At 43.6% G+C, this 23,109-nt stretch overlaps 1 protein-coding gene across 6 annotated transcripts in view; it reads left to right on the top strand.

The window, feature by feature from the left end:
• The window catches only part of drosha (drosha ribonuclease III), a 210,622-nt gene that overhangs the window by 35,394 nt on the left and 152,119 nt on the right, over window positions 1-23,109 (top strand). For all 6 annotated transcript variants that reach the window (XM_042299140.1, XM_042299138.1, XM_042299137.1 and 3 more), the window contains exons 19-21: window positions 2,967-3,026; window positions 5,515-5,614; window positions 8,239-8,341. In XM_042299140.1, coding sequence (XP_042155074.1) covers window positions 2,967-3,026; window positions 5,515-5,614; window positions 8,239-8,341 — 263 coding nt within the window. The remainder of the gene's footprint in view (window positions 1-2,966; window positions 3,027-5,514; window positions 5,615-8,238; window positions 8,342-23,109) is intronic.

Raw genomic sequence — 23,109 nt, 5'->3', positions numbered from 1 at the left:
ATTCATATCTAAGGGGCATTTTTCACGGCATTATTAGTTACATTGTTTTAGTTTGAACGTGCAGACTGGCACTAAGAACAGCGGGACTGTTTCCCTAGTCAGCACCATTATTAGTGCAATGCCCCTTAATTAAAACCTCTTTGGGCTGCAATCCCATTAAAGGGATGAGATGACAACAGCCATTGAAAGTGCAGGGCGCCAAATTCAAAACAACAGAAATCTCATAATTAAAATTCCTCAAACATATATGTTTCTTATACTGTTTTAAAGGTAATCTTGTGACCACCACAGTGTCCGATTTCAAATATGCTTTTCAGTGAATGCGCCACAAACGATTATGTTAGGTCACCACCAAGCCACAGAAAAACACAGGCCATTTTTTCCAGCCAAAGAGAGCAGTCACAAAAAGCACAAATAGAGATAAAATTAATGACTAACCGTTGATGATCTTCATCAGATGACACTCATAGGACTTCATGTTACACAATACATGTGTGTTTTGTTTGATAAACTTAATATTTATATCAAAAAATCTGAGTTTACATTGGCGCGTTACGTTCACTAGTTCCAAAAACATCCAGTGATTTTGCATAGCCACATCATTCAACAGAAATACTCATCATAAATGTAGATGATAATACAAGTTATACACATGGAATTATAGATATACCTCTCCTTAATGCAACCGCTGTGTCAGATTTAAAAAAAAACTTTACGGAAAAAGCAAACCATGCAATAGTCTGAGACAGCGCTCAGAAATATAATAAAATGAGTCAACATAAACCAGAAATTACATGATAAATATTCCCTTTGATGATCTTCATCAGAATGCACTCCCAGGAACCCCAGGTCCACAATAAATGTTTGATTTGTTTGATAATGTCCATTATTTATGTCCAATTAGCTACTTTTGTTAGCGCGTTTGGTACACCTATCCAAACGCTGGTGCTGGTTGACCATTTATTCGGACAAAAACTTCAAAGTTATATTACAGGTCGAAGAAACATTTCAAACTAAGTACAGAATCAATCATTAGGATGTTTTTATCATAAATCTTCAATAAAGTTCCAACTGGAGAATTCCTTTGTGTCTTGAGGAGGAACGGAACGCAGGAAGATATCACGTGGTATGCGCATGACCAGGACCTGGCTCTCTGCCAGACCACTGACTCAAACAGCTCCCATCCGGCTCCACATCACAGTAGAAGCTCCATTCAAGGTTCTACAGACTGTTGACATCTAGTGGAAGCCGTAGGAAGTGCAAGCAGATCCATATCCTACTGTGTTTTCAATAGGCGATGAGTTGAAAATCGACCAACCTCAGATTTCTCACTTCCTGGTTGGATTTCTTCTCAGGTTTTTGCCTGCCATTTGAGTTCTGTTATACTCACAGACATAATTCAAACAGTTTTAGAAACTTCAGAGTGTTTTCTATCCAATACTAATAATATTATGCATATATTAGCAACTATGACTGAGGAGCAGGCCGTTTACTCTGGGCACCTCTGTGCACCTTTCAAGCTACTCAATACTGCCCCTGCAGCCATAAGAAGTTTGTGTTGATCCCTGCTACCCAGTGGGGTCCACCCCCCCCTCCTCCCTTCCCCATGGGCTCGGTCCGTCTTCTGTGCACGGCTCTGCGGCCCATCCCGTGCCCCCTGCCCTTGTGCCTTGAACGCCCACCAGTGTTTCGGTGGAAACAGCTGGAGAACTGCAAGGCAATCCCAATGTGCGCCACTCGGGAGCCATGAACAATATATATTGTCCTGCTAATAACAGGGTTAACATATATCTGTGAGAATATCCAAGGAGTTTTTTTTTATATAACTTATATAAAGATTTTGTTTTCAAATAACGTAAAATGAGAAGGAAAAAGGCCATTCTTGAACATGGGGTGAGACAATGTTACTAATTTGTAAATAAAGCCAATTTGTTATTTAAAATTATTTATTTCTGTTTTTAGAGGGAGAGAAACCAAAAACCTAGAGTCATCTCATGGGTCTCCCAGACAAGGACCGCATGGGTATTGAACCAGCATCTGTGACAACACAGCTTGCACTGCTATGCAGTATCTTAGACCGTTGCTCCACTCAGGCGCTGTACAACATGACTGGTCGGGAGAGTACTACAGTAAGAGCAAAATAATCCATTCAAAATAAAATAATCAAAACCTTTGTGTAACATCAGTTTTATTAAGTAATACTGAAGTCGTGCACAATTATCTGTTTCTATTTAGGTTTATGTCGCCCATTCATTGTCAGAGACACAGTAGAACCCAAGAGCATAATCAGTGCTCTAACTCCCCCTTGTGCTGGTCTGGAGCAATGAAGTGGTGACGCAGGGTATCGTACTAAACCACAAATGACCTCTTAAGTCCCGCAGCATAATTGCAAAACTTTTAGTGGAGCAACCACTGTACATGATTCCATATGTATTATTTCATAGTTTTGATGTCTTTCCTATTATTCTACAATGTAGAAAATAGTAAAAATAATTAAAAACCCTTGAATAAATAGGTGTTCTAATACTTTTGACCGGTAGTGTATACCTAGCGAATGCAATGTCCCTATGCCAAGCGGTTGCTGTTTTGCTATGACCTAGTACGGTTTGGCCCTGCACTTAGTTCCATGAGTGAGCTTAAGCATCATCACCAATCTCTGACGCCAGGGGCCATTTTTATTCTCTAACACCTTTGCATTGTGTGCTATAGATTTGTGAAAGTTTGAGGCTGAATGAATACACCTGAGAAGAATGAATAAACTTGATTCAAACATGTACAGGCCATATTTCAGGTCGCTATTGGATTTTCACCCCTGGTATTTGTCAGATTGTGTTGATTTGGTCTGTCTGAGACCTGTGGTTCCTGTGTAAATGTCTCATATACGATAGACTGAGACCTAATAAACACCTCTCTCTCCTCTCTGCCTTCATGTCTCTTACATCATTTTTTTCTCTCTCTCTTTTCAGGATCAATCACAACGAGCGGCTAGAGTTTCTCGGCGACGCCGTCGTGGAGTTTCTCACCAGGTGAGATTTACGTCCGTCAGCTCCCTCGCTCTTTTTCTCTTTCTTTGACGGACGCCTCCGCTAATCGAACATGGCGACAACTCCCCCTCTTCTCCCCCCTCTCCTCCTCTTTATTCTAGTCTGTGATTTCCCCCTAATTGGGTATTCGGTTGTAATTTCACCATAGCTCTTTTCATAGGGCCTGCTGAAATTCTCCATGACAACTAGCAGTTAGCTATGAGAATGTTGCGCGTGTGTTATTGACTGAGTCACTCCCAGGTGAGAGGAGAACGCTGTGGTCCAGGCACCACTCAGCTTGCACTGCCACACCACTAATGACATGGTGCTATTATTACTACATTGACATTGTCGCTGCAACTCTACCTAGATACCTCGGCTGTGTCCCAACTGGAACCATAATCCCAAAGCTGCCATCAAGGCAAAGGGTGACTACTTTGAAGAATCTCAAATCAAATATATTTTGATTTGTTTAACACTTTTTCGGTTACTACATGATTACATATGTGTTATTTCATAGTTGTGATATCTTCACTATTGTTTTACAATGTAGAAAATAGTACAAATAAAGAAAAACCCTTGAATGAGTAGGTGTGTCCAAACTTTTGACTGCTACTGTGAATATATACAGTATGTATATATTGCTACTATATAGCAATACTACTGCTGTCTGCTGGATTGAACATTTTTAGAACTCGACTATCAGGAGCCGGGGATATATAGAATATTGAAGTGTTACAGAGTAAGCTCGCTGATTTGAGATGAGAGATCTTGAGATCTTTCATGGCCATTTAATGCTTCATCTATTCACCACATGCGTACCTACCTACGGTCCCTTTAAAAATGTCAAGGCTTAACACTTCTTACCAAGTTCTTTTTTAAGTTTGATCCCTCCTCTCTTCTCCTTCACCTCTCTCCGTCCTTGTCCTCTTCTTATTGTCGAGATGTATCACAAACAACCACATACTGTAAGCTCTCACACCTGTGCTGCCCAGTGGACAATGCATTCTAGAAAAACTGTTGCATTTAAATACACTGGAAAACTGATAGACTTTCATTGTTAACCTAGATGCTGATTTTTATTTATTTATTTATTATCATGGCTAGAAAACAAAATATTGAAAGTATAATATTTTATTTGTCACATGCGTCGTAAACTACAGGTTTAGACTAACAGTGAAATGCTTTACTTACAGGTCCTTTTCCAACAATGCTCTGTTTTCTCGAAATAAGCTTTGTTATACAATTAAAGGTCAATACACTGCATTTCAAACAGTCAGCAATAATCTAATGAATGCAGGGCCTGTGGAATTGTAACTAAGCTAAATATTAGCCTTCTACAACCATAAGGCCCACTAATAAATGTATTATTTTATGTAAATTGTTTAACAATCACTGATCGGGATTTCAAGTCTGTCTATGAAAATGCCCTTTTTGTTGCAAATGTAACAAGAACCATTCACAATGCACATCCACTAATAATGACCAACTTCTTATAGCAGACTTTATAGAAAATGAACTCGGGTCTCAAACAATATCTCGAGCACAAGCCCAAGTGCTAGTGAGTAGCCAGCTAAACATTCTATTTCAAGTCTAGCCAATTTGGATCTATTTGCTTGCTAACAATGTAGAACAGTTGAACTGTTACGAATACACTCTCCTTTCCATATTCCAACTATTTTTAACAGCCTGCTCAGTTTGTTCAGATATTGAAATCAATTGGCCTACCTTATAAGAAAATAGTTATTTATCAGAATGAGAACAGGTTGCTAATTCCTTATATAAATGTATTTTTTTGCTCATTGTACATTTATGAAACACAAACTGGACAGCTAGCACATAAGTCTGTGACCAAAATGTGTGGCACTGCGCGCGACAAACTGAGCATGAATTTTCCACAATTATGTTTATTGGTACTCTCATTTTAGTACGCACTTCTCTGTTCTACATTTTGGGAGTTGAGACAACCTTTCTGATGATAACATTTTTATGTTTTCACCTAATTACAGTAAAATAGCGTTTCGCTGTCCATATGACCGATTCTGTTGGAACAAACGTAAAATGCAAATAGCGAGTTTAAACTGCTTGTCCGAGAGGAAGAAGTTATCTTTTGTCTTTGTTAGTGGCAGATGGAGGGGCTTGGTGTCTGCAAGTGGGAATGTACACAGTGGAGAGGAGAGGACACCAAAAAGACAAAACGTTCCTAAAAATGAAATTCTGCGATACAGGTTCTGCGATACAGGCATCTGAAACATGCCGTTAATTCGATATATCGCCCAGCCCGAACTGTGACCCATGGTCAGCCACCTTGGATAATAACAAGTCTTTGGTTGCCTGCACACAGCTGGGGATCTGTGTCCCATCGTTGGCCATGTCAGATCTAATGGGTCTCTGGTTGGTTGCCTGCACACAGCTGGGGATCTGTGAGATTGTGACACATCGTCAGCCATCTTGGATCTAACGACTCTGTTTATGTTTCCTGTCGCCACAGTGTTCATCTGTACTACCTGTTCCCCAGTCTGGAGGAAGGAGGGCTCGCCACCTACAGAACGGCCATTGTACAGAACCAGCACCTGGCCATGCTAGCAAAGGTGAGACTTTTTAGGGACAGTTTCCAGGAAAATTATTTCACACTAGTCCTGGACTAAGAAGTGTATTCAATGGAGATTCTCCATTGAACATATGTTTAAATCCTGGACTAGGCTTAGTCTGTGTCTGGGAAACCGGACCATAGTGCAATACTTTTGAACAGGGCCAATGGGGATCTGGTCAAGTAGTTCACTATGTAGGGCAAAATTCCCCAACTGGCAGCCCACTGTTAATTTTATTTCACTTAAGTTTTCATTTTTTATTTTATTTTTGGACCCAAGACTATAAAAACACATTTGCAAATCAGCTCCAAGTGATTTTAAATTAGGGCATTTGTCCCAAAGTATTCCCACGCATAGTAGAGAGAGATATGTGATCGTCTACAAATATCAGCAAGGTTTGAAATGATTGCTTTAGACATTTCTGTTGGAGCTTGTTGCTGCACATTTTTCTTGCTACAACTTATGTTAATTGGCCATGTTTGAGTGCATCAAAACCGTGATGTGTCATGGGTAAATTGTGACCGACTGACTGATCTACGAATAATATTGAGTAGTTATTTATGATGCAAGATTATTTGTAGATCATCTTAAAAATAAAGGATTTGTAGGGGATAGGGTGCCATTTCAAACACAGCCTAAGACGGTTCTACTCTAAAGGTCACAGAGTGTGGATATGAGCAGCAATAAGAGAGTGTTCACCACAACGATGGATAGAAACCTGTTTTTATTGTTTCTGCCTCTCCTTTATAACTTTCTTGTAAGAGTCCACAGGGGAGAGAAGTAATTCTGTCTCTCCCCCCCCCCTCTCCATCTCTGTCTCTCTCTTTCTCTCTCACTTCTCTCTTCTGTCTGTAATTAGAGTTAAAAGGTTGTTGTTCTTCAGGTCTAGTATTAGTGTTGCAGGTTCCCTAGGGACCATTCCCAACTTCCACCATTCCGAGATGCCACTCTCCTGAAGCAGCAGCATATTACCAAGCTCACACACACACACACAAAACACACACACCTCTCGGCCCCTCTCCTGTGGCAACAGCGTATTGCCAAAAACACGGCAAACACCCCTGCCTACCATACTACTGGCACTGTTGTTGGAGAAAGAACACTAATCATCCCATGATGTGGAGAAAAGCAATTAAATCTTTAATCTTTCATGTTGCTCCCCCCTGAATACCAAGATGCAGCTGCTTGCATTCATGTTAACGCTATCGCTGGGTGCATGAATCCCAAGTGGCACCCAATACCCCTATATAGTGCACTACTTTTGACCAGAGCCCTATGGGTCCTGGTAAAAAGTAGTACACTACTTAGGGCAATAGGATGCTGTTTGGGACTTAGAGGCACTTTGGCTCGTTTCAATTTGCCATTTACGGGAAAGTGAGTGTGATACAATATGCAACGGTTGCCAAGTTGTTTCCCAGTTCTTCCTAAGCCAGCGAAACATCTACTCCTTCTCTGCACAAGAACACTTGTAATTATCTCTTGAAAAATGTTTTCAGAAAGCAACAGGCGTAAGCCGACACTTCACTTGTAAAACTTGAAAGTCGAACAGCAAGTTCCCTGTAAGTTAGTGAGGCCAAGTATTTATATAACATTTTTTCCCTTCCAAATGTAATTATCACGTTTATCTTTCTAATTAATGAATTGTCTGAAGTTGTTGATGCATAGTCATGTATTTTAATTTTAATTTGGTAAAGTAGCTACATTGCTATTACTACAAACAATACTTGATATCAACTGGAAAATAAGACTGCACAAATTGTTAATATAGAAACAAATGCACAGGTCACTTATTTGAGAAGATTGATAATATTTGAGATGAAAACAAACGAATATGACTCGTAAATGGCACCCTATTCCTCATTTAGTGCACTCATTTTGATCAAGGCCCATAAGCTCTGGTTTAAAAGTAGTGCACCGTATAGAGAATAGGGTGCCATTTGGGACCTGCATATTGCGTTTGAGATGTGACAGGCTGCCAGCCAGTGACAGGCTGGTCTCTACCATGGCCCTCCCTATGCGATCCCTGTCCCTCCAGTAGAATGAAGGTCAGCCCTATGATTTATCAGTTTTAAGTCATGATTATCTGTCCTGTGACTGTCCCCTCTTCTAAATGCTCCTGTCTGTTGCTGCATCCCAAGTGTCCTGTCTGTTGTTTGCATCCCAAGTGGCACCCTATTCCCTATATAGTGCACTACTTTTGGCCAGGGCCCACACAGTGAGAGCTTACAGATCAGGGCACAGCTGTCTCCCTCTCTCTCCTACAGACTACAGACCTTTTACTGTAGTTGAGTGTCATGCAGAACAGAACAGTATAGAGTCACTCGGACTGGCGAAATCTGAACCTTTTCAACCCCAAAAAATCACCACCTGGCCGGTCGCTGTATCAGGTAAACATCGAAGTGGCCAATGTGTAGTTGTCATAGTCAAAATACCATCAGGAGAAACCGTTATCATATAACAGCGAAAGTGTTATATTAAGATAAGTACTAGCTTCAGGCTAGCGGACTTTCAGACCACGCTAGTAGAAAATGTTCCAAGCTGGACCAATAGGTCAGTGAACGGTTGCTTTTCCTAGTATTGCATGGTTGTAACTGTATGTGTTGGTATGTTTCATGCTTTGCCAGAAACTGGAGTTGGATCGCTTCATGCTGTATGCCCACGGCCCAGACCTCTGTAGGGAGTCAGACCTGAGACATGCCATGGCCAACTGCTTTGAAGCACTCATAGGTGAGTGTACCGATGTGTGTGACTGTCTATCTCTGTCTCTCTCTGTATGTCTTTGTTTAGCTATGTACCGTAGCTACACTGAACAAAAATATTAACTTAACTTGCAACAATTTCTGCTGAGTATTTATATAAGGAAATCAGTCAATTGAAATCTTTTCATTAGGCCCTAATCTATGGACTTCACATGACTGGGAATACAGATATGCCACTGTTGGTCACATATATCTTTAGAAAAAGGTAGAGGCGTGGATCAGAAAACCAGTCAGTATCTGGTATGACCACTATTTGACTCACCTCCTTCGCAAAGTTGATCAGGCTGTTGATTGTGGAATGTTGCCCCACTCCTCTTCAATGGCTGTGTGAAGTTGCTGGATAATGGTTGGAACTGGAACACGCTGATAATGGTTGGAACTGGAACACGCTGTCGTAGACGTCGATCAAGAGCATCCCGAACATGCTCAATGGGTGACATGTCTGGCGAGTATGCAGGCCATGGAAGAACTGGGACATTTTCAGCTTCCAGGAATTATGTACATATTCTTGCGACATGGGGCTGTGCGTTATCATGCTGAAACATGAGGTTATGGTGCCGGATGAATGTCACGACAATGAGCCTCAGGATCTCGTCACAGTATTTCTGCGCGTTTCAAATTGCCATTGATAAAATGCAATTCTGTGCATTGTCCGTAGCTTATGCCTGCCCCATACCACAACCCCACCGCCACCATGGGGACTCTGTTCACAACATTGACATCAGAAAACCGCGCGTCCAAACGCCATTATACACGCCATCTGCCCGGTACAGTTGAAACCGGGTTTCATCTGTGAAGAGCAAACTTCTCCAGTGTGCCAGTGGCCATCGAAGATGAACATTTGCCCACTGAAGCGTGTTACAATGCCAAACTGCAGTCAGGTCAAGACCCTGGTGAGGACTATGAGCACACAGATGAGCTTCCCTGAGACAATTTCTTACAGTTTGTGCAGTTTTGTCACACAACACAGATGTTTCAAGTTTTGTGGGAGCGTGCAATTGGCATGCCTACTGCAGGAATGTGCAACAGCGCTGTTGCCAGAGAACTGAATCCTCATTTCTCTACCATATGCCGCCTCCAACATCATTTTAGAGAATCTGGAAGTACACCCAACCGGCCTCACAACTGCAGACCAGAACCTCCACATCCAGCTTCTTCACCTGTGGGATCATCTGAGAAGATAGGAGGGGGGGGGGGGGTGCTGAGGTGCTGAGGAATATTTCTCTGTAATAAAACCCTTTTATGAGGAAAACTAATTCCAATTGGCTGGGCCTGGCTCCTTCCTCTTTCTTACTCTTTTCGTGTCTCTCTTTTACTGTTTGCAATATCACTGTAATAAGTAGTGAATAAACATGTGTGATGCCACAGACAGACAGAGGACCCAGTGAGAGGGGGCCTGGCTGTCAGAAAGACTGAGGAGCCTCCAGTGATGGTTTTGGATCACTAACTCAAAATAGGCCCCTCATGTCGAGACGTACGCTTGCGAGTGAGCAAGCGCACACAAGCACTTGCGTTGAAATTGCTTGTCTTGATGTGCCTATTCTTTTGTGGCACTTCTGTCATCTCAACTTCTGTTTTTGGCTCCAAGGGTTCCTGAATACCCCTTTTACCCCTCCTGTCTTGTCTGTCTAACGCTCTCTCTCTCTCTTTTTCTTTCTCTGAGACAAACCCAGAGTGGAGTAGATGTCATTTCATCCTGTTATCTGTTTCACGGGAAACATGTATATAACACACAGCAGCTCCCACTGTAACATACTCTCACACTTTTTCACTCAAGCACACACACACACACACACACACACACACACACACACGCACAAGCAAACATCCCAGAGAACGAGTTTCTTTTCTTCTTTAGATGCTTCATTTTGGAACGTATCATTTTTAGACATCACTGATCCTTTCCCGTGCCCTTTAGTATTGTTCACAGAGAAATTCAGATATATTTTCGCAAATCTTTAATTTGTCCTTTTATAAGAAGAAATATGTAATCTGACATGCATCTACGTCTATCTTTGAAGAGCGTAGCGAGGAGCGGATGGCTTTAAGGGGTTGTTGGATGTGTTTAGTGACCCTTGCTTTATTTGTTTATGCGCCGCCGTGACCCTTGAACCCTGGCTATGCAGCAAGTAGTCGGAAGCAGCAGATAACCTCCTACTTTGCATGGGCAGACTGACTCTCCTGTCTCGCTGTGGCACACACAGACACAGTGTCTATTTCTGCTAACCTTGAGGCAGGGCCACTCTGTGCCAGGGAGTGAGAGAGGGAGAGGAATGAAAGAATGGCGGGAGGGAAGGAGAGGGTGAGGGGTGGAAAGGTGGAATCTGCAATGCAAATAGACGCCCGCAACCCTGCATTATTCAAAATGTTAAATGGATAATATAGCTTTTTTTTTAATCTCTCGTCCTTAACTTCCGTTCTCATTTGAGCTCTTGTGGCCCTGTTCGCCTTTACATTCTCGTTCTCACTTTACCTCTTGTCATGGAAACAAAATACTTTCTCCCTCAGCCTAGTCGGTGGAGCTGCAGCACATCTTCCCTCCTCCCTTTCCCCCACCCCCTTCCGTCCTGTAGAAACGGTTCCAAAGAGGAAAGAATTGAAAAGAAGAAAGGAGCTCCGTTCTGTTTTATGGCCCTAATTTCCTTGTACAGTTGATCTGTGGATTATAGTGTGTCAGCATCTGCCAGGAAACGCTGCGGTGCAGATGATGGATCATTGTGAGGCCCTCTCTTCTCTCTCGTCTCTAAGCTCTTCCTATTAAAAGAGAGGAGGGAAAAGGATTATCTTTCAGTGGTCTGAATATCAGATTTACACAATGTAGAGACTGTGTATTCACTGAGTGAGAACAGCTCCATTGTTAATTGCTGCGGATGGTGGCAGTGGAGGGATAGTTCTCTGTGCTGCTCTTCTTTCTCAGTCTTTCTCTCACCCTCTGTCCCCCTCAACCCCTTTTAGTTTGGAATAGTTAAGATGTTTGATGTCGAAATGTAATCAGCAGGCTCTGTGCGGCGACGGCGGTGGCAGAGTTTCATTTATATTTTAGTTTGGTTTATTTTGTCGTTAATGTGCCTTTGCTTTTTGTGCCCGTTGGGTGGCCAGGCTGGAGCAAAATGGAACGGAGAGGGAGAAAAACTGCTTTATTTGTATTTGATGGATTTGAGCCAATGCTTATTTGAATAATTCATTTTAAGTTATTAATGTGACTGTCAGACACTGATATTTGGAGCCCTAGACCCTGTTTATTGGTCATTGAAAGGGCCTCTGGGTATTACATTTTTTCCCCTAAAGATAACTGTAGCATACATCAGTAAAGGAGGTGGTCCTGTGTGGCTCAGTCGGTAGAGCATAGTGCTTGCAACACCAATGTTTGTGGGTTTGATTCCCACTGGGGCCACCTTACATAAAAATGTATGCACACTCTCTAAGTCACTTTGTGTAATAAAGTCTGCTAAATGGCATATATTATGTATTTTAAATAGGATAAGAGCCACTGCTCAATTACTAATGTAAATGTAGCAGCAGCCTTCCCCTAAACCTGACGCATGAGAACATGCATATTACAGTTGTTAATAACATGTAAGGCCCTGGTTTGCGTACCAAATGGCACCCTATTCCCTTTATAGTGAATGACTTTTGAACAGAGACCTATGAGCACTATAAGGGATATAGGGAAGCATCCTAGATCTACAGTGCCTTCAGAAAGTATTTACGCTCCTTGACTTTTTTTTCTAAATGTTGTTGTGTTATTACTGTTGTAAACACCTTTGGCAGTGATTACAGCGGCGTCTTTTTGAGTAAGTCTCAGAGCTTTTCACACCTGGATTGTACTTGTTTTTGTTTTGTTTTACACATCTACCAATCGGTGCCCTTTGAGGCAATCCCGGTTCTCCAATATTATGAGTGTGATCTCACCTGTGGGGTTCTCGTACTGCCTTTTCTCTTGGAAGCACGAATGGAAAACGTCTGTTGGAGACGGGCAGAGTGGTGAATGAGGTGCGACCCACATTTCCATAAAAGGAGCCACTCTCCCGCCCTCTGGTCATCCCCATGCTTGCTTCTCGTCCTCACGCTCTTGCCAACAGGGAAATGTGGTGAGATATCTCACTCATAATATCAGACAACTGGGGTAAACTTAAGTTTGATATGGTATGTGGGGATATGGCCAACTCCCGTATCGTTAAACACGCCACGCCAGGGGAGTCCCAATATAGCGACCCTCAGAGGTCCCCTAACTAAGGGAGTGTGTGCCAAGGATGTGCAGAAAACAACCCATTGGGAAAACCTCATGAAGTGAGTGAAAGACCAATACATGGCTAAAATCTCAGTATAATGAGACCTGTCCCAAAAACAGTGCCCAGGAGGTGAAGTCCTCTATAGGATATTTTTATTTATTTTATTTAACTAGGCATGTCAGTTAAGAACAAATTCTTAATAACAGTGACGGTCTACCGGGGAACAGTGGATTAACTGCTGTGTTCAGGGGCAGAACGACAGATTTTCACCTTGTCAGCTCTGGGATTCAGCAACCTTTCGGTTATTGGCGCAACGCTCTAACCACTAGGCTACCTGCCGCCCTGTGAAATCACCCATTTACGTAAGTATTCAGACCCTTTCCTCATACTTTGTTGAAGCACCTTTGGCAGCGATTACAGCCTCAAGTCTTCTTGGGTATGACGCTACAAGCTTGGCACACCTGTATTTGGGAAGTTTCTTCTATTTTTCTCTGCAGATCCTCTCAAGCTCTTTCAGGTTGGATGGGGAGCGTCACTGCACAGCCATAATCAGGGTTCAACTCCGGGCTCTGACTGGGCCTCTCAAGGATATTCAGAGACTTGTCCTGAAGCCACTCCTGCGTTGTCTTGACTGTATGCTTAGAGTCCTGAGGTCCTGAGTGCTTTGGAGCAGGTTTTCATCAAGGATCTCTCTCTGTACTTTGCGCCTTTCATCTTTGCCTCGATCCTGACTAGTTTCCCAGTCCATGCTGCTGAAAAACATCCCCACAACATGATGCTGCCACCATGCTTCACCGTAAGGATGGTGCCAGGTTTCCTCCCGACGTGACGCTTGTCATTCAGTCCGAAGAGTTCAACCTTGGTTTCATCAGACCAGAGAATCTTGTTTCTCATCGTTTGAGAGTCTTTAGGTGCTTTCTGGCAAACCCCAAGTGGGCTGTCATGTGCCTTTTACTGAGGAGTGGCTTCCGTCTAGCCACTCTACCATAAAGGCCTAACTGGTGGAGTGCTGCAGAGATTGTTGTCCTTCTCAAAGGTTCTCCCATCTCCACAGAGGAACTCTAGAGCTCTGTCAAATTGACCATCGGGTTCTTGGTCACCTCCCTGATCAAGGCCCTTCTCCCCCTATTGCTCAGTTTGGCCGGGCGGCCAGCTCTAGGAAGAGTCTTGGTGGTTCCAAACTTCTTCCATGTAAGAATGATGGAGGCCACTGTGTTGCAGACATTTTTTGGTACCCTTCCCAAGTGCTGTGCCTCGACACAATCCTGCAACACAAACTCAAAAACGTTCTGGGACGCTGTAAAGTCCATGGAGAATAAGAACACCTCCTCCCAGCTGCCCACTGCACTGAAGATAGGAAACACTGTCACCACCGATAAATCCACTATAATTGAGAATTTCAATAAGCATTTTTCTAAGGCTGGCCATGCTTTCCACCTGGCTACCCCTACCCCGGTCAACAGCACTGCACCCCCCACAGCAACTCGCCCAAGCCTTCCCCATTTCTCCTCCCAGATCCAGTCAGCTGATGTTCTGAAAGAGCTGCAAAATCTGGACCCCTACAAATCAGCCGGGCTAGACAATCTGGACCCTTTCTTTCTAAAATTATCTGCCAAAATTGTTGCCACCCCTATTACTAGCCTGTTCAACCGCTCTTTCGTGTCGTCTGAGATTCCCAAAGATTGGAAAGCAGCTGCGGTCATCCCCCTCTTCAAAGAGGGGGACACTCTTGACCCAAACTGCTACAGACCTATATCTATCCTACCCTGCCTTTCTAAGGTCTTCGAAAGCCAAGTCGACAAACAGGTTACCGACCAATTCGAATCCCACCATACCTTCTCCGCTATGCAATCTGGTTTCAGATCTGGTCATGGGTGCACCTCAGCCACACTCAAGATCCTAAACGATATCTTAACCGCCATTGATAAGAAACAATACTGTGCAGCCCTATTCATTGACCTGGCCAAGGCCTTTGACTCTGTCAATAACCACATTCTCATCGGCAGATTCGACAGCCTTGGTTTCTCAAATGATTGCCTCGCCTGGTTCACCAACTACTTATCTGATAGAGTTCAGTGTGTCAAATCGGAGGGTCTATTGTCCGGGCCTCTGGCAGTCTCTATGGGGGTGCCACAGGGTTCAATTCTTGGGCCGACTCTCTTCTCTGTATATATCAATGATGTCACTCTTGCTGCTGGTGAGTCTATGATCCACCTCTACGTAGATGACACCATTCTGTATTTCTGGCTCTTCTTTGGACACTGTGTTAACAACCCTCCAGGCGAGATTCAATGCCATACAACTCTCCTTCCGTGGCCTCCAATTGCTCTTAAATGCAAGTAAAACTAAATGCATGCTCTTCAACCGATCACTGCCTGCTCCTGCCTGCCTGTCCAACATCACTACTCTGGACGGCTCTGACTTAGAATATGTGGACAACTACCCCCAAAACCTATTCTTCCTTTGGCCACCTCTCCTTCCAGTTCTCTGCTGCCAAAGCCTGGAACGAACTACAAAATTCTCTGAAACTGGAAACACTTATCTCCCTCACTAGCTTTAAGCACCAGCTGTCAGAGCAGCTCACAGATTACTGCACCTGTACATAGCCCATCTATAATTTAGCCCAAACAACTACCTCTTTCCCTCCTGTATTTATTTATTTATGTATTTATTTTGCTCCTTTGCACCCCATTATTTCTATCTCTACTTTGCACATTCTTCCACTGCAAATCAACCATTCCAGTGTTTTACTTGCTATATTGTATTTACTTCACCACCATGGCCTTTTTTGCCTTTACCTCCCTTATCTCACCTCACTTGCTCACATTGTATATAAACTTATTTTTCTACTGTATTATTGACTGTATGTTTGTTTTTACTCCATGTGTAACTCTGTGTTGTTGTATGTGTCGAACTGCTTTGCTTTATCTTGGCCAGGTCGCAATTGTAAATGAGAACTTGTTCTCAACTTGCCTACCTGGTTAAATAAAGGTGAAATAAAAAAATAAAAAAATAAAATCCTGTCTCGGAGCTCAACAGTCAATTCCTTTGACCTCATGGCTTGGTTTATGCTCTGACATGCACTGTCAACTGTGGGACCTGATATAGACAGGTGTGTGCTTTTTCAAATCATGTCCAATCAATTGAATTTACCACCGGTGGACTCCAATCAAGTTGTAGAAACATCTCAAGGATGATCAATGGAAAGAGGATGCACCAGAGCTCAATTTGGAGTGATAGTAAAGGTTCTGAAAACTTATGTTAAGCGTTTATTTTTTATTTTATTTTTACTAGATTTTCATAAATTTCTAAACCGTTTCATCTTTTTCAATATGGGGTATTGTGTGTAGATGGAGGATTTTTAAAAATGTAATTTAATAAGTCTGTAACGTAACAAAATGTGGAAAAAGCCAAGGGGTCTGAATACTTTCCGATGGCACTGTAAATCAATATTATGGTCTCCATGATTCGGAAGGATACAGTCAAAAAGAGAAGGCCCACCCTCTTTCCGAAAGTCATAGCAGAATGAGCGAAGAGCATGACACTCTCTCCCAAGCTCTCCTACAATCCAAGTGGGTGCGAGACGCACACATTGGACAATGGTGGGGAAGGCGACTGGCGAAAAGCCGTATGGTCTAAGTTGCAATAATGGGGAAAAAGCGACCTGGGCCAAAAAATGGGGGTTAGGTATATTAACCTGAAAAACCTCTGGGCAGACTTTTGCCACGAACAGGTGCTGGTAGAGCACAGTCCATCCATACGTTAGACACGAAGGGGAAGGGCAGTAGTAAAGTGAAAGAAGCAATATGACCTCTCCACGCTTTTCAGAGACTATGAGCTGCTGTGAATGGATTGTAAGCACAATAGTCATGTCCCAGGATGAGCTAAAAGTTTAGAGGCTGTGCATAAGCGACGTGCCTCCCAAAGAGACTGCACCACAATTATGGATAAACTGTATACTTCGGAGCTTGGCATGCTGAGAAAATGGCAAATGGACCTCGACAAGATTAACCTTCTCTCCGTGCAAAAGTACTGCAGTGGCACAGGACCATGGAAAAATAGAGTGTTGGGAGAAACAATCTCTATAGTCTTACTACTTCTCCACAACAGAAGAGGCTTGGCACTATTTTCCTAGAGTTGCAGGCCTTTTATTGTGGGGGGGGTAAAAATCATGGGCAGTTGGACGGCTGCATCACTGGTTTGCTTTGGACCTGCACCATGGAGGAGTGTTGTCATGAGTGAAGATGGTTCCTCAGCTGCTCGCTCGCCCGGTTGCATGAACCAATCGCAGTAACAAACTAGATGAGGAAAAGCTGAGGCTTTGTGGACTCTGGAGTACCAGATAGTTGTCTGGGCCTGAAATTACATTTTATTTGTCACATGCTTTGTCAATAACCGGTGTAAACTAACAGTGAAATGCGTACTTACGGCCTTTCTCAACAATGCAGAAAAAATAATACCACAAGAAAAAAAATGTGGATCTCTGTTCCTGAGATAATAACTATACTAACTGATCTCAATGGCGAGTGTTCTCCATAAGTTGTCTTGGAGTGAACCCTGGAAACCTGTCCTGTAGAACAGGGGAGCGGGTGGTTAGGGCTCCCCTGACTTGTACAGAGTAGCAGTGCACCTCTGGCAGGAAACCGGAGTGCCACATTCTATAAAATAAAATGTTATTTGCAACATGCATCGTAAACAACAGGTGTAGACCAGGGATCTCCAACCCTGTTCCTGGAGAGCTACCCTCCTGTAGGTTTTCTCTCCAACCCCAGTTGTAACTAACCTGATTTCAACTTATCAACCAGCTAATTATTACAATCAGGTCTGATGGATTAGGGTTGGAGTGAAAACCTACAGGACAGTAGCTCTCGAGGAACAGGGTTGGAGACCCCTGGTGTAGACTAACAGAGAAATGCTTATTTACAACTCCTTTTCCAACAATGCAAAGTTAAAGATAAAGGTTTTTAAATATATATTGTGACACGAGGAATAACTAATAACAATAATGAGTAGAAATAAAATGGCTGTATACAGGAAGTACTGAGTCAATGTTCAGGGGTGTGAGGTAATTGAGGTATCTAAAGTGAAAGTGACTAGACTACAGGATATACTGAGCTGTTGCAGCAGCATATGTGGAACTGTAGCAGGAGTGGGCGTGTGTCGTCAGTGTGGGCGTATGTATTGTTTGTTGGGGTGTAAGTATGTGTGGGTAGAGTCAGTGCAAGAGAGTTAGTTAAAAAAAAGGGTCAATGCAGGTAGTTCGGGTAGCTATTTAATTAGATATTTAGCATTCTTGTTTAGCAGTCTTATAGCTTGGGGGTAGAAGCTGTTTAGGGTCCTGTTGATTTCAGACTTGGTGCACTGGTACCGCTTGCCATGCCGCAGCAGAGACAACAGTGTTTGGCTTGGGTGGCTGGAGGCTTTGACCATTTTCCAGGCCTTCTTGGTATAGAGGTCCTGGATGGCAGGAAGCTCGGCGCCAGTGATGTACTGTGCCGTTCTTACCACCCTCTGTAGTGTCTTGTGGTTGGGTGTCTTGCAGTTACCATACCAAGCGCTGAAGCAACTCGTCAAGATGCTCTCAATGGAGCAGCTGTAGAACCTTTTGAGGATTTGAGGGCCCAAGCCAAATCTTTTCAGCCTCCTGAGTGAAGGAGGTACTGTCGTGCCCTCTTCACAACATGAGTGGGTGCGTGTGGACCATGTTAATTCCGTAGTGATGTAGACACGAGGAACTTGAAGCTCTCGACCCGCTCCACTAGAGCCCCATCGATGTGAATGGGTTGCGTGTGCTCGCCCCTCTGTTTCCTGTAGTCCAAGATGTTGCTGTTGTTGAGGTTGTTGTCCTGGTCACGCAGTGAGCTGCTACACAGATTTAAAAAAAATAGTTTTTACGTAACCGTAATCAATCATTAAACCCAAAGAGAGAGTGGGTAGGTCAGAGAGCCGTAGGAGGGATGGAAAGGTGTGTCCTTGCTGCAGCGTAAGACTGCTTCGCTACAGGTTTGGCCTGTTTCAAGGTCCTAGCCTGAGTCTTAGCAGACTGCTGTGTAGCTGGGTACCTCAGTCCCCCAAAGCCAGCTTGTTGCCCCTCCCAGCTGTGAGGCTGGGACGAGATGCAGGAACCGACAGGCTGCCACGGAGCCTAGGTCTGCAGGGCAGGCAGAAGTTAAAGGCTTCGCCTTCCTTTTTGCACATGTCTCGCTTCTGCCGCATGGCGGTAAACATCTCCCTGGGTGTCACGGGCATCCATGAGGTCCACTTTCTGTTAAGCTAGATAAGCTCAGCCAAAGTGTCCTTTCTCCCACCACCAATACGCTCATGGTTCGACCCCAGCTTTGGATGGCACTATGAGAGGAACGGAGTCTCAAGTCTATAATCATACACATCTCCCAAGCATCTGGGTCTTAAGTCTCTGAGTCCAGTTGCTTCCCCACCTCCTCCAGTAACTAAGCCTGATAACAATAAAGAGGTCACGTTCATGGCTCTAATAGCTTTAGCTGAGGCTTTGTATGTTTTCTGAAAAACAGTAGCAGTAAAGCATTCCGCCTATCTAGGGAGTGAAGTGCTGGTGTCGTTAATGACATGGCACAAGGGACTGAGGTGGTGAGCTAGTGACGACTCCACCATGGGAGGGTTACAAACCCGGATTTCGAAAAAAAAAAAATTACCAGGCTTTGGGTACCCTTAGCAAGAATCCTGCTATTAAGTGGTTTATCCCACAAGCTCTTGGCTTCCCTTAGTGTGGCTGTGTGGGACTGGAGTCTCTTCCCATCATACAGGTCTCTTGTCGGGCACTGAGCTCCTACAGAAGACGGCCACTTGATGTTGAGTCAGGCCACGGCCCGCTTGCAGACATGGAGCACAGGATTCCACTGGAGGAGTGGCAGCTCCACGGCTCTTGGTGCCGTCAGGTCTGTGGGCCTGAGAGGGCGGGAACACGGGGTCATCAGTCGCCCAACTCCTGTGCTATCTCAAGGACTTCTGTGAGATTGGTCTCATCGTCATCCTCGTCATTCCCCAACTCGCCATCCCCTGACACTACGTCGTCAGATAGTGTTGGGAGGGACTCGAGTCTATCCATGACCTTGCCCCAGCTGGACTTGGTTGCTGGCAGCTGAGCCTCAGCTGTCGCCTTTGGCTCGGCGGCAAGAGTGGCTAAGGAGATAGAAGCACGTCCTCTTTAGACCTGCTCTGTAAGTACTTGGGTTCCTCGAGCGCCTCCTGGGCATGTTCCCTCTTCAAGCAATTAATGCATTACGGGTGGGAATCTTTCCCCGCTATCATGGAGCCACAAGAACGTGGGGGTTCGAGTGCTTGGCTCGTCTTGTGACGGGATAGCAATGGCCATTGCGAGGTACAAGGCATGATATGGGAACCCAGAGAAAATGTTTGTTGTATAAACAACATGCAGATGGCGTTGGCTAGCTAGTTAGAAGCCTTTCGGCTGGTGACTAGCAAAAGAGTAGCCTGTGTAAACAGCCCACCAAGTTAGGAGCCTTGCGGCTAACAGCAAGCAATATTGAGCACTGTATAACGCTAAAGCTGCGAGGCTGGTGGAGCTGGCTAGTAAGGAGCCTTGCGGCTAATAGCTAGCAATATTGAGCACTGTATAACGCTATAGCTGTGGGTATGCATGTGTGGTTAGCTTACCTTTCAGTAAGCAGAATCCTGGAAGTGTGGGCTAACTCAATAGCTTGCAGTGACACTAGCTACCAAAGTAGAAATAAGTTATTTCTACTCGAAAACAAAAACCTTCCGCTTAGTACTCAACCTCTCAAGAGTGTCTGAAGACCTATGCTCGGCAGCGATATCCTTCACGGTTTGCTTGTGAGCAGGCAACAGGTATCCAGTTTATATAAGGAGAGCTAGAGTAGTGACACTTTTGGTGAGGAAGAGAGCAAGAATGACAACTCTGCCCGTCTGTCTCCAACAGACACTTTTAATTGGTACTTCTGAGAGAATTTGAGATAAATCAAGTCACATTTTATTTGTCACATGCTTTGACAAACAGCAGGTTTTGAACTAACAGTGAAATGCTTACTTACGGGCCATTCCCAACAAAGCAGACAGAAAGAAAACAACAGAGAAATAATAGAAAAGTAAAACGCGTAATAATAAAAGTAGTTATAGGGTACTAGTAGTTCCCAAAAAATATCAAAAGGAAGTTTGTTCTGAAGTGTTTCTCCTATATCTGAGAGATATAAGAAATATCATAACATAATTTTTTACATTTATATATATTTTTTACATGTGTATAACCCCATATTTTTGGCATTAAACAGTCTCCATATATACTTCCATTCATTTTTTCAACTTACTGGAGGACCTTCAGACGTGTCTTGTGAGTCCTGTGGGTGACCTAGAGCAACCGACATGTACAGTGCCTTGTGAAAGTATTCGGCCCCCTTGAACTTTGCGACCTTTTGCCACATTTCAGGCTTCAAACATAAAGATATAAAACTGTATTTTTTTGTGAAGAATCAACAACAAGTGGGACACAATCATGAAGTGGAACGACATTTATTGGATATTTCAAACTTTTTTAACAAATCAAAAACTGAAAAATTGGGCGTGCAAAATTATTCAGCCCCTTTACTTTCAGTGCAGCAAACTCTCTCCAGAAGTTCAGTGAGGATCTCTGAATGATCCAATGTTGACCTAAATGACTAATGATGATAAATACAATCCACCTGTGTGTAATCAAGTCTCCGTATAAATGCACCTGCACTGTGATAGTCTCAGAGGTCCGTTAAAAGCGCAGAGAGCATCATGAAGAGCAAGGAACACACCAGGCAGGTCCGAGATACTGTTGTGAAGAAGTTTAAAGCCGGATTTGGATACAAAAAGATTTCCCAAGCTTTAAACATACCAAGGAGCACTGTGCAAGCGATAATATTGAAATGGAAGGAGTATCAGACCACTGCAAATCTACCAAGACCTGGCCGTCCCTCTAAACTTTCAGCTCATACAAGGAGAAGACAGAGATGCAGCCAAGAGGCCCATGATCACTCTGGATGAACTGCAGAGATCTACAGCTGAGGTGGGAGACTCTGTCCATAGGACAACAATCAGTTGTATATTGCACAAATCTGGCCTTTATGGAAGAGTGGCAAGAAGAAAGCCATTTCTTAAAGATATCCATAAAAAGTGTTGTTTAAAGTTTGCCACAAGCCACCTGGGAGACACACCAAACATGTGGAAGAAGGTGCTCTGGTCAGATGAAACCAAAATTGAACTTTTTGGCAACAATGCAAAACGTTATGTTTGGCGTAAAAGCAACACAGCTCATCACCCTGAACACACCATCCCCACTGTCAAACATGGTGGTGGCAGCATGATGGTTTGGGCCTGCTTTTCTTCAGCAGGGACAGGGAAGATGGTTAAAATTGATGGGAAGATGGATGGAGCCAAATACAGGACCATTCTGGAAGAAAACCTGATGGAGTCTGCAAAAGACCTGAGACTGGGATGGAGATTTGTCTTCCAACAAGACAATGATCCAAAACATAAAGCAAAATCTACAATGGAATGGTACAAAAATAAACATATCCAGGTGTTAGAATGGCCAAGTCAAAGTCCAGACCTGAATCCAATCGAGAATCTGTGGAAAGAACTGAAAACTGCTGTTCACAAATGCTCTCCATCCAACCTCACTGAGCTCGAGCTGTTTTGCAAGGAGGAATGGGAAAAAATTTCAGTCTCTCGATGTGCAAAACTGATAGAGACATACCCCAAGCGACTTACAGCTGTAATCGCAGCAAAAGGTGGCGCTACAAAGTATTAACTTAAGGGGGCTGAATAATTTTGCACTACCAATTTTTCAGTTTTTGATTTGTTAAAAAAGTTTGAAATATCCAATAAATGTCGTTCAACTTCATGATTGTGTCCCACTTGATGTTGATTCTTCACGAAAAAATACAGTTTTATATCTTTGTTTGAAGCCTGAAATGTGGCAAAAGGTCGCAAATTTCAAGGGGGCCGAATACTTTCGCAAGGCACTGTACATGTTTGTGAGAGTCTCACCTTTGCACAGAGGGGACGCTACAGACGGGCTGTACCAACTTCAGACGTGTCTCCTGATACTTATGGAGGTCGTAGAACAAAACGGAGAACACCGTTGTGTTCGTGAGAGTTTGTAGACCAAACTGTTCTGGCGACTACAGGCGATTTTGTGAGCAGACCGATTTTTGGGATGTCTCATGGTCTGACAAACACCGCTCTAGCTCTGTCACCTTTCACTGCAGATGCGTAAGTGCAACATAGGCGGGTGCGGGGGATTGAGACGCTTCAATGCAAAAAACATGTCTCCTAGAATAAACTGACAGATTTTTATAGGGTCATCGACCTGAGGGGGTTAACTATTTAGCAGTCTTATGGCTTGGGGGTAGAAGTTGTTCAGGGTCCTGTTGGTTCCAGACTTGGTGCACTGCTTGCCGTGTGGTAGTAGAGATAACAGTCTTTGACTTGGGTGGCTGGAGTCTTTGCCAATTTTTAGGGCCTT

The sequence above is a fragment of the Oncorhynchus tshawytscha genome, linkage group LG16 (assembly GCF_018296145.1).
Source record: "Oncorhynchus tshawytscha isolate Ot180627B linkage group LG16, Otsh_v2.0, whole genome shotgun sequence".
Classification (NCBI taxonomy): Eukaryota; Metazoa; Chordata; class Actinopteri; order Salmoniformes; family Salmonidae; genus Oncorhynchus; species Oncorhynchus tshawytscha.
Note: the sequence above shows the minus strand (reverse complement) of the source record. Positions and strands in the feature narration are given on the sequence as shown.